The sequence below is a fragment of the Apteryx rowi genome, unplaced genomic scaffold (assembly GCF_003343035.1).
Source record: "Apteryx rowi isolate R43461 unplaced genomic scaffold, aptRow1 scaffold_655, whole genome shotgun sequence".
Taxonomy (NCBI): Eukaryota; Metazoa; Chordata; class Aves; order Apterygiformes; family Apterygidae; genus Apteryx; species Apteryx rowi.
In genome coordinates, this window is record NW_020450933.1 from 52,462 (window position 1) to 65,043 (window position 12,582).

At 40.9% G+C, this 12,582-nt stretch overlaps 1 protein-coding gene across 1 annotated transcript in view; it reads right to left on the reverse strand.

The window, feature by feature from the left end:
- Positions 1–12,354, reverse strand: part of FANCD2 (FA complementation group D2) — a 57,132-nt gene extending 44,778 nt beyond the window's left edge. The window contains exons 1-9 of the mRNA XM_026084927.1: positions 12,129–12,354; positions 10,944–11,033; positions 10,007–10,141; positions 8,888–8,955; positions 7,898–8,001; positions 6,600–6,663; positions 4,822–4,874; positions 2,514–2,592; positions 1,623–1,747 (exon numbers count right to left, since the gene is read on the reverse strand). Coding sequence (XP_025940712.1) covers positions 1,623–1,747; positions 2,514–2,592; positions 4,822–4,874; positions 6,600–6,663; positions 7,898–8,001; positions 8,888–8,955; positions 10,007–10,141; positions 10,944–11,010 — 695 coding nt within the window. The 5' untranslated portion in view covers positions 11,011–11,033; positions 12,129–12,354. The remainder of the gene's footprint in view (positions 1–1,622; positions 1,748–2,513; positions 2,593–4,821; positions 4,875–6,599; positions 6,664–7,897; positions 8,002–8,887; positions 8,956–10,006; positions 10,142–10,943; positions 11,034–12,128) is intronic.
- Between the last annotated feature and the right edge of the window lie 228 nt (positions 12,355–12,582).

Genomic DNA, 12,582 nt, shown 5'->3' on the forward strand with positions numbered 1-12,582 from the left:
AGTAATAAAAAAATTTCAGAGGGCCATTTTGGCAAAGCTGTGAATAGAATCAAACCTCTGCTTGCTCAGGAGAGGAAAAAGTGAGGAATGGGAGAAGGATGCTTCAACAAACAACCTACAACAGAGACTCCTGAGACCTTTAAAAGTCTCTTCGAAAGGGCCATTTAGCTATCCACACAGTAGCTCTTGGATCAGTCTCTGGCTAGTTCCTCTGCAGTTTCCTCTCCAAAGCCATATGACAACAGGAGTCAGCAGGGAATACTCCCCTGAACAGCTCTGCTCCCAGGCACTCAGTTGAAAGAACCTGGAGCTTTATCTGGATCCTGTTACACCTCATTTTCCTTTCCTGGGAATCCATGCACTGGCTAAGCACGTGATGGCCATGTACTGGAACATCAGATGGAAGGAGTTGCTAATCGTAATGTTTCTGCCATACTTTTTTTTTTAATTTTGATACCTTTGATACTTCACACGTGTATTTTAGACAAGTTTGTTGGCAAAGATGCTCTATGAAGCCTTCAAATCCTTCTGCACTATCTACTTCAAAGAGGAAAGGTGGTGGTCTGCATTGCTAAGCATCTCAGCCACAGTTCAGTCCCACTGACGTGCCACCAACAGTCAAAATTTGATTAAGGTTACCATAAAGTCAGGGATTGAATATGTCTAATGTCTCAACAAACACATAATGAAAGGCACACTGAGCTCAACTAAATTCACTTAATTTGTAATCCTTTCTCCAGCAGAACAGACTAAGAATTAGACAAGTATTTACCAATGCTTCCTACATAAACTGGCCTGGCTTCCAGCAAGAAGCCATTTCTTTTTACAAGAAACAACACTTTATTTTTTAATCTGCTTCCCAATAACTCTATTTACGCCCTCTAATTAATTTGTTACACAAAAAAAAATTACTTTTCCATGTCAGAAGTAAGTAGAGGCCATCAAGAACATGCAAATAAATATGCTTTGCTTTTGCTATTTAGATTCTCAGCTTTGCAAAGATACAAGTAGAGGAAACAGATGTCTGAGGAGTTTGTTCAGCAAAAAAACCTGAACTGTGTATGGATTTTTTTTCTAGGAGGTGAGACTGACAATGGAAACACAAAGCTACAATTACTTTTGAGAGGCTACAAGTAATAGGATGCACCATCTGTAGGTGTAGGCTGAAGTAGTAGTAACCACCAGTGTGGTTCACCAGTGTGAAAAGATAATTAGCACTGACAAAAATTTAAGTGATCTGCATAATGATAAGAATTAGAAAGACTAATGTGTTTAATTAAACATAGACTGGACAAGACTACTGAGAAAATGATTATGTAAAGTAAATCAACTATAAAAAGGACAGATATAAAAGTTGGTATAAAGGAGTTTTCTCTGGGAGAATGTCTATTGGTATTAGGTCACCCTTTGCTCTGCTGTCTTTAAGAGCATACAGCACAGAGGAAATGTTCTAAGCCAGTGCTGGCTGTCCGTGAATGTTTCTGTTAACACAAATGGACTGTTCTCCTACTACTTTAGTAAGTCCTGGGGAAATCTGCATTAATGTATGATGTCTTCTTCTGTTCAGCACAAAAAAAAAAAAAAAAAGGAAAAGGAAAAAAAGACAAAAGAGACTGCTGTACCTGAGCTCTCTGGCAATCTCGGTTTGCTGGGAATCCTCCAGGATCTCAGGTAAACTGGTGATAATGTCATGCTGAATTGGTACAGGAGAGACACCAACCATCTGCATTAACTTCTTAACGAGATCCTGCATACAAGAGAAATGCTTGTAAAACACATGGGTCTCACTGCCAGCAAGCAGTTCATTAGCACAGCAACAGTACCATGCACACAAGGTCCTTCAGAAAGTCATTTGCCTAGATTTACACCAACCGTCCCTTAACTCATTGTCCTGTTGAAGCAGTGAATCATCCATCGACTTTTATGGAACACTATTTTACAGGTAGGATACAACCATCTTGCTAAGCACAGGAAACTGGAAAACCCAACAACAAGCTTCCCAGTGTTTAGTGTGACTTCTTAATTTAGTTCATTCTAGGACTACCCTTAGAACAACCATCCAGTACAGAGTAATCCACAGAGACTGACTGACTTAGGAAGGGAAAGCAGCAAAAGAACAACCAAAGCAGGAACAGAGAATTAATCCCTAGATGCCTATACGTATCTGATATCTCTTGTTAAAATTACATGAGAAGATTGTAACTTCCTGCCAGCAAACTGTTTTAGAATGGGGTCACCTGTGGATACATATGGATACATACGGATACATACAAATTCATGAAGGAGACTTAGAGCATGGGAGGCAAAACATTAACGAAAAGGGGATGTTCAAAAGTCAGTGAAGGCAATTATAAGAAAGCAGGAAGAAGAGTAAATTACCATCTCTCCTTCAGGATGTGAATATGAAGCTAACATCAGTTCTCATTAGCATCAACATTGATCTTATCCCACCTGAGAGCTGCTCCAGGAGTTAACTAGAAAAACATGCAGGTGACAGTGCCATCAGTACCCACCTGGCTGTCAACAAGCCTGTCAAGCCATTTAAACTGATTGACAATGAGCCGGGGAAAATTTGTCCCAAAGGTGCCTACGCTGAAATTCCAGAAAAAGGGAAACACAGGTTAGTCAGATTTACACACAGACTCAAAAGCTTTGCTGCTGGTGAGCAAGACCAAGAGATACAATTCAAGTTAACCTTTCAAAAACACAAGTTAACTTTCAAAAACACATTACGAAAATGCCACTAAGACCCCTACAAATTTTAGCACCATGTAGAAAGAACCCTACTTCTTACATCCTTCATATACAAAGCAGGGATACCACCAATCTGTTTCAATACCCTACCACCAGCTGTTTTCTAAGTTACGGCACAAAAAAGAAAGCACGCAGTGTGACCTGGCTGTACCAGGTGACCATGCAATATATGAAAAAGTACTTCTACTTTTTTATTTTAAATTCACTGCCTTGCACAGTTAGAAATAGTGGTTAAACTTTCCTCAATTACCTTTTGAAATCTTTCTTGCTTTTGCAGACACCTATCAACCCTCTGCCAGTTATCTCTTTGACAAGCAGAAGAATTCTATTCTATTTAAAATAATTTTCTTTTCCTACATGGACACTGTCCTATTTTTTTTTTCCACAGCCTGACCATAACTGTATACAACATTCAAAATGTGATCATACCATGCATTTACAGTGGCATGATGTTTTCTGTTTTGTTCTTAATTCCTTTCCTAATGCTCTGTTTGATGTTTTGACTACTGTTAAACATAGAATTGATACTAAAAATAAGAAACAAAAAGAAATACCCATCCAAGATGTCTTTCCTCAGTGATAACACCTAAAATAGAATTCATTGTTGTGTTCATATACTCCACGTTATTTTTAGTCTGTTTTTCTAAGAAAAAAGGGCTTATGCAGCTGCGTTGTCTAAGCTGTCCTCCCTCTTCAGTAACTTTTGGACATACCACTCTATGAGCATATACGTGTTTAGTGAACTGGCTGTTGCCAGATAGGGTGAATAAACTGAGTTCTCCCTACCTTTCCTACAGTAATTTGAATTTCACTTGTCCAGGCATCATTGCCATGTCACTTTTCAGGACTCTACATTTTTATGTCAGACTTGATTGAACTTGGCCAGTCAGTGCATGTGTAGTTGCAGACTAGCCAAAATCAATGTTTTTTCTTGTCCCACTGACAGACCAAAAAAGTAGGAAGGCCACAGGGAAATTTAGAGGAACTGGAAAACCTCTATAATTCTTCACAATTACTTTTTGACTAGACTATCCTGGAAATTTATTACCATAAATTATAACCTCACTTTTCAGTTCCTTTTTCATTTATGAATATGCTGAACAATCCAGATCTCAAAGGGATCAGCCTGACAACTCCCTTCAACTGCAAAATGGATTGTTTATTACTATTTTATTGTTTCCATTTTTTAAACTGGTCATTAATACACAGAAAGAGCTTCACTCTTCTGACAGCTTGATAAGAGACAGGTGTAACAACACCCATTTCTAAGACTTATTTAAGGGTTCACAGCACAATTAACAGCTTATCACTTTTATATCCAAAAGGTTTAGAACTCTTGGGTGAAAACAATTCATTCCTTGTTATCGTTTGTTTGTGTTAAACCCTCCTCTAATGAGATTTCAATGTGAGACAATTTCTCAGACTCAACCTCTGTATGAACAGCATTTGTATCCTGCCTTGGTACTCAGCACTGAAACAAATACTGTATCAGGAATAGCCTAGCTTCTTTCTATCCCTTGATCAGCTCCACTAACTGTGTAGCAAGTTTTCTGCCTCTAGGGCAAATGCAAGAGAGCTTCATCTTTTAAATTCTTCCCATGTTGCGCCTCAAAATCTCTGCTATGCTGTCTTACATTTAACAAACAATGGATGCTTTTTCTATTTTCCTTGCTGGAACACAATCTGCATTTTAAAAAGAGATCTGTTTGTGTCTAACGGCATCCTAAAACTGTGCCAGCTATTTTAATCTTTTTGAAACTCTGAAACATTTTACAGTCCCTCTGCTGAAATACTTCCAAAGTTCACGTCCGTAGCTAACAAAGGCATAATGAATCATGAGGTATTACTGTATTTCAGCTTCCATAAATTTCTTTTCTGATATATGCACCCCAATTTTAAAGAAAGGGTACCATGCAAATAATTGTATACATATATGAAGAAAAAAAAAAAAACACAAGCACAAACATCCATTTGGGTAAACTTGAAGTAATGGTTAAAGTTAGAACAGCTGGCAATTGTCCAACAGAAATTCAATTTCAAGGCAGAGAGAAGACAGGCCATACTCACATGTCAAAAAAGAATTCAGGGATCTTTTCCAACAGTAGCGTTACAACAGCAGGCTAGAGGAAAGGCAGAAAGACAACATTAGGATGATGATTTATTACTTGTGCTGTGGCATTGCTCAGAACACCGCCATCAGAACTAGCCTGTCACAATAGGTGAAATATGCATAGAGAATAAGAGACTCAAAAGCACAAATAAAAATATTTCCTTTATAAGCAATCTCTTCCCTAATGCTGGAAAGGAGGTACAGAGCCCACAAGCTGAAAACAACTGGTGAGAGTGGCATGAACAAGCCACATAATCTAATACAAGCAAAGCATTTGGGCAGGACTTATAATTCTCTAGGCCAAACAAAACTCTGTTCTTCAAACCCATCTGAGTTGCTCTTCACCACCCAGAAATCTAAAGCATCAACTTTAGATAAGTCTGTAGACAGCACCCACATGCTCTTGCCTTTCCCTTCGAAGGTCTGATCCCCCCTTTAATCCTGGCCCAAATGCAATTTAAAAATATGTATTTAAGGCAAGAACTTTTAAAACATTTTAATTACAAGAGGATTTAAATCCACAAACCCTTGCCATACCTTGATATTTGTTGCCTTCAGCTCCAGATATACTTTGATGTAATTTTAATACAACTTAACAGAACTTGTTCTTGCCAGCATTGCTTTGCAACAAAAACGTACAATTTAAGTACTATTACACTGCATTTTGCTTCACTTGTATGGTTCTTTTATGGGGAACATGTATCAATTGCCAGGAAAGTCAGGAGAATAGGAGCTTCAACTGCATTACAGGACTGGATATGGTTGTCTTTGGAGCTACAACATTTGGAAAGAGGCAAGGGGAAGGGAAGAGACAGATGGGGGGGAAGACTGTGAATCTTCTTACTGCTCTTATGTTTCTTGTGCAAAGACCAGACTCCATGCTCCTTTTCCCCTTCCTTGGCTTATTCTAGTGCCCTAAGACAAGGCAAAGGAAGTGGAGAGAAGGAAGGGCCTAGTGTCCTTTCCCTTTTCCACATCTTCCAGTAGTGCTAGCAGTGACAGGAAGAGGAGACCACTGTTTCAAGGGGGAGACAGACTGAGCTCCCTACTACACCCAAGGAAGCCCTGGGATGGCCTCTGTCCTTTTACGTGCATGGGCTCCATGCAGGCCCTCATTCAGGGTGTAATTTAATCATAAAAAATTTAGGTTGGAAGGGAACTTTGGCGACATCCCTTCCAAACTCCTGCTCAAAGCAGGATAGCTAACTTGATAGTTAGCTATCAAGGTTAAATCAGGTTGCTTGGGGTCTTGTCTGTTTTTAAATACCTCCAAGTTTTAAATGCCTCCAAGAGTTTCCATCACCTCTCTAGGCAACCTGTTCCAGCACTTAAGGAAAGCACTCTCCACAGTGAAAGTGCTTATATCCTATCAGAATCTCCTCTGCTACCACCTATGCTGTCACCTGTCATCTTGTTCCTGTTCGCCTTTGAGAAGAGTCTGGCTCTGTTTTCTTTACACCATGAAACTAGATAGTGAAGACAGCAAGATCTCCTTCTCTTCTTAATACCAAACAAACAGCTCAGAAACTGTTCCCTCTGTCTCCCTTTGAATGGTGTGTGCTTCAGGCCCTGAGCATATTTTTGTCTCTAAGAAACAAGAAATTGGACACTCTTCCAGATAAAGCCTCAACTGCCTCACAACCAGTTCTATTAGTCCTCGACTATAGAAGAATCCTGCAAAAGGATCCCTAAGCAAATCAACACCACTGTAAAGAGCAAACTAAGGTGTCCATACCTGTAAGATCTCAATTCCAAGAAGCAGTTTAATGAGGCTTTCACAATACGAGTGCACCAGAGTCCTGCAAGATAAAATATTGTTACTATTGTAATAAAAACACATGATAAAAACAGACTGTATTCTTTCCATTATTGCTTTTTTTTAAATCTACTTACAATGACTTCCTTTATATACCAAAACCAGCCTCAAGCCCAAGAGGTAATAATACATCAGGAGTGTTAGTAAATGGTTGTTACTACATAACTGCAAGGCATAACAGCATTTCCAGGACTTCTAAGCACTGAATTCTCTTAGAAGTGAAATAGGAAAATACATGCCTAAGTTTTAACATTTTTCAGTACTAATGGTCTCTTAATTAATTTTCTGTGTGAGAATGTCAAATGTTTTAAAATACATGAAAGCTTACAAATTAGAAGCATTAAATAAAAGACTTTATATGCTGGCTGAAGATTTCTGACCCAGTGTCAAACCAAGCTGGAGGTTTCAGCTGCCTTTGCCCAAAATTCAGCAGCTGTTTAAGAGAGAGGAAGTTTTCCCATAGGCATCAGCAAAGAGTGACAGGGTCTTTCTGCCTCTTCCTAATGAAACTGAAGACTCGGGGGCACAGTGCTGCAGTTGTGAGAAAGGAAGACTGTATCATTTGTTCAATATATTTCGGCCTGGGGAAAAGCAACTGAAAGCTCCACTATGAAGCTCATGGTCTCCATTTGGCCACAGTAAGAGGAAATAAGTGGAAGAGGGCCACACAGTTCACATTCAACTACCAGTGCCTCAGGCAACTGAACCCCAGAATTAGGAACTCCCAACCCATTTTGCTGAAAAAGAGAAATTCCTGAGCTATCCAGACTAAGCCATAGCAGAGAAGTATGGTAACTATGGATGCACAAAAAATTAAAAAAGCACTGTATCTTTAAACCATTTTACTCTCTGCAAGGTTAGTGTGAGCTGGAAACATAAAAGTTTCTGCAATTAACCTGTATCTCCTGGAAATTTTTTCAAAACAGTTGATCTGCACCAGCCTTGATGATTTCCTTCCAGTATGTGGATCTTGCTATTCAACTGCTATGGGGCCCAAGCTGCCCATAAGCAGCTAGTAAACCCAGTGACTTACCACTTTAAACTTGCTGTTATTTAATTACAATGTATTACACTAGCCACTTTTTTGAAAAACAAATAACTCTTGTTATGCATCAGCTGGAGCTATGGCCTTTCCCTCCAGTCTGCACAACATTACGCAACATTCAAGTAGAGATGGGTTCTGACTGATGGGGAGGACAAAATACATCATCCCTAACCTCGATCCCTCATTCCGTGTGGGAGCGCATGGCAAGAGACAGTTCTTGAACTGGTTTCTGTCCTTAATGTGAGATTCCAAGCCGCTGATAAATTCCTGCACAACCTGCAAAGAACAGAGAAGTTATCCACTGCCTGAAAAGAAGCACTGATCAGCTGCTGTCTTTAGGATGCTCTGCGTGAGCAGATGATGAGAATAGGAAGGAGGATAGGAATAGGGAATGGCTAGCCAGGGAGCTGCAGACAGATGAAAACTGTGATGGAAGGAACATTAGATACACTCTAGCCTAAACCATTTCCAAAAGGAAATGCTGGTTGCTCCGCACAATAATTTGAAGAAAGAATCTCACATTTTACTTTGACTTGAAAGGTTTTTTACACAGGTGTCTTCTTCCTGTTCAGCCAAGACAGCAACATTTAGTGTGTCAAGAGCTACATCCATAAATATCACCATTCAAATCACCAGCCTCAGGATTTTCACACTGGCTTTGTTGACTGGAGAGGAGCACCATGCTGTGGTAATTCAAACACTGTTAGCACCCAGCTAACACAAAACCAAACGCAACTTTCACTAAAAGGTTAAGCAAGGGATTTCTCTCCCGTAAGAGTCTTTGTCTATTGAATTACATTGCCAATGGATTCCTTTGTTTGATCACAGTGATGGAAGTGCAGCATTTGCTCCTGAAATTGCGCAAAACCAGTCCTTCAGCACACACACCAAGTAGGACAGGCTGGTCATCTCTTTTCGTGTCTGACTATTCAGATATAACAGCTCAGAAGAGAGAGACACAGCAGAAGAACGATGGGATCAAAGGGCTGGGAAGGCAAGGTTGGGAGAATTAGTGAGGCTGGACCACAGAAGTCTAAGAATAAGCTACAGTGTTGTATAAATTTGTTCAGGTCAGGGACAGGCAGCCACATCTGCACCTTTTGCTACACAGCAAACAGGTTTTAAAGTTGGCTCCTGCCAAAACATATAGTATGTTACATACGTGTGGGTAGGTAGGGTGCTTCTTCAGGGCCAGGCAGAGTTTCTTTTGGAAAGCCGTTTGATCTACAGCTAAGGAGAAAGTTTAAAAAGAGAGTAAGGAACCAGACACACATTTTAGTCATACAACATCTTAACAGCTACACTAAGTACTAGCTCTCAAGCCACCCACTGATGTTTCTGCATTTGCTCTATCAGCATGTCCAGTCAGCAAAAGCCTGAAAGATATCACCACTCCTGTCAGGGCTGAGGCTGACAGCATTAAACAGGGTCCAGCTTGACACACTAACTCCTACAGATTTTGGCAGATACAGGCAAATCCATTCAAGAAGTCAGAACGAGGAACCAAGCAGAGGAGTACAACATGATTTTTGTCAAAAGCACAACTCATACATACCCAAAGATCAATTTGCCTGACATGACACAGTAGCCACCTTCCGGCAAAACTGGTTTTGTCACCACAAACGAGACACATACTATGGCATCCCAGCCATCCTAAAGAAGTCTTTTTCTGCACAAACCCCACTGCTGCCAATACTGGGAGCCACTGCTGAGGCAGTTCAGCCTTGCTGTTATCACAGAGCTGGATTGTGGAGCCCTATGTGGCAATTAAACTTTCGGCTGCTTAGTCTATGACAAAGGTGAAGTGCCTATATCAAAACAGATATTTTATCCAGCTGCTGAAGAGGCAACATGACATGTTGGCTTTCCTGTTTCAGTGCACCTGCTTCTGAAGCTCAATAAAGCAATAGCTAAAAAGAAAATTCTTATTTCTTCTATTTTTTTCTGACTAACAAATAAAAGGTAATACTGTAATCACCCATGCAGTCTAATCTTATTCCATACACTTCCAGTCTTTCATCAGTCTTCTGACTTGCCATATATATACCCAAAAAGTAAGTGAAGATGGTGGTGTAATGAGTTTAGTTGATGCATTGGATTAGGCAGGAAATGGTCAATTTAAGATGTATATAACAAATAAGAGGCCAGAAGGAGGTTTGATTGAACTTTAGAACAAGCTGGCTCAAGCATTTTTATTCTGCAAGTAAAACACATCTTTACTTCATAATGGTCATCTTTGCAAGTTTTCAGATACAAGAGAGAGCAATTATTAAATCCGTACCTATTTCATTCTGCCCCTCCCCAGCTTTCAGTATAATTCCCGATGTTTTAAGGAGCTCTTCAAAGACTCCATCATTCTCTACTCCATCTTGGGCAGAGGCCTTTTCCTTATCAGAGATCCGCGACTTCTTCGTTTCTAATATAAGACATGCTACATCAAATTATTCTACAATAAAGACAGCAAGGATCTTTCATATAAACAACTAATTCAAAATTAACCTCCTAGGAAGAAATTACAGGAACACAGGATTTCACTTAATGGGACCAGACCAATGAACTGCACTACGAGGTTCTATTTGACAGTAATCATTCGCTGACTTCAGTGCCAATGTATAGATCCTATAAAGCATCTACCCAAGCAGCATAACACTGCAAAGGAATATTTCTTATTCATTCTTCTTAGTGATCCATTTATAACCAAAGACAGTTAAGATATACCTTACCTTCAGCGGCTTACTCTTGAGGCAGATATATCCATTAACATGTTATGAACTGTGCAGTACATTTTCCTCTAGCCTGAAGACCACAAATTTGATCTAGATTCTTGTACCAGATCTCTCTCTTAGGTACCCAACCATTTGCTAAAGTGAAAAAAGAAATCTCTTCCCCTCCTGCTTTGTAGGGAGGCTATTTTGGTTTCTTTTATTGATAACAGCTTTGATCAAATGGTTTTAATCTGTTGACTCTGAAGGCACTGAAGCTCAAGATGATAATCACTGACTGAATGTATAAGAACAGAGGGACTGAAAAAAGATATGGTACCATTTTCAGTGTTGTTATTTTACTGTGATGTATAAAAAATTAGCGTTTAAAGATCAGCAGCATCATCACATGCAGCTAACAACATCAAAATTGCCAGTTTGGCCTATTCCCTGTCTGGGAGCCGCTGCCTTTAACATAGGGTTTCCACTTCTAGCAGATTATACCTTAGTACCTACTCGGCAAGTCTGTCTTTGAATTCTCTCCAGGAACATCAGATTTTGATAATTTCCTTTTTGAAACCATGGTGACAAAATCTTTGTTGTTGCCTATAAAAATGAAGGAAAAAGACAAGTGAGCAAAGAAGACACGACTTTATTTCAGATTTTTTTAAGCAATTCTAGAATGAATTAATGAATAATGAAGAGAAATGCTCCAGAAATAGAAATTGCTCAAAGGAAGCCAGATTGCCTGGTTAACCAGTATCACACCACATCTTTCTGCTGTACAAATCGAGGTTTTAGAACTTGTCATATTTAAATAGCACAATACATCACTTTTTCTAAAACTCAGTTCCTCATAAAACAAGGCTCTACATTCCAGATGCCTGGCAAATTAAACGGCAAGTTAAACTAAAGAGAAGATCTGAAACTGCATCCCAGATCTAAATCTGTGATCATCTCCTCATGCCCAAAGCTACAAGGAATTAGCAATTTAATATTCATGAGCTTAAGCATGTCAGCTGACCCCATTCACATTTGTAACTCCCTACAACTTCAAGACAATTTCTGTCAGCACAAACCTCCATCAAACTAGTACTTGGTGGTGGGTGGCAGTGTAAAAAAAAAAAAAAAATCTTGGCTCAACCTTTAAAATTAAAAAAAAAAAAAGGCATTTGATCATCTCATGCTAAATTTCAGCTATTTGGTAGAGGCTGGTAAAGTGAGTTGCATAAAATATCACTATGGAAGTGGAACAATTCAGAAAAAAAAAAGCGTGATGAGCCTCTAGCAGTTCTTCTGGATCTGAGCTAGGGACTGACAGGCCAAACGAGTGACTGTTCCCAGGCAGTCCTCTTTCTATTATGTGCACTCCCAAATGACTGGAAATTTCTGTGGCAGCCAACTTACTGCAGCCACTTACAGGACAATACATAGTACATATAAGCTTCATCATCCTTGGTTTGATAATATCAGTTTCCGCAGCCCCCAAGAGATGCTGGTTAGGTCCTGAAATCAGGCCAACATTTTCATGGACAGACAAGCTTTAAAACTCTCTTTATGTTCTTAATCAACAGCCAGGTTTTGCTTAAACTTCCCCTGGAAACATCACCCCGAGTCCAGATCTGGAGAGGGTCATCGGAGCAGGATTAGCGTGTGTTTACATGCAACACGGGCACGCTCTGCTGCTGCAGGCTGCCTTACCTGCCTGTAAGCAGCGCAGCGCAGGGCAGGCACGGCCAGCGTCCTCCACGTCCACAGGTGCTGCCGCTTGACCCTGGGCCGGGAAAGGAAAGCTCAGAAAGACCCAGAGGACTGACACCACGCACACCGCTTGGGTGGCACCAACCGAGCCCTCCCCAATCTCCACGTCCGCGTCCGGGCCGCAGGCGGAGAGAGGAGCCGCCGGGGAGGTGGGAGCCGCCTGCCTGCCCGCCCGCCGCGACGCCCCTGGCAGACAGCACCGAGCCGCGCGTGGGGGAAGGCAACACCGCAACCGCGCCCCGGAGAGGGCGCCTGTCTTGAACCCGGGGGCTCCCCGGGGACCGAGCGCCGGGCCAAACCCTCGCCTCGGGCACTGAACGCGGGCAGGGGCTGTGCTGGGGCCCGGGTGTCGCGGGGCTCCCCGCAGCCAGCCGGCCGGCGGCTCGGCTTCTCG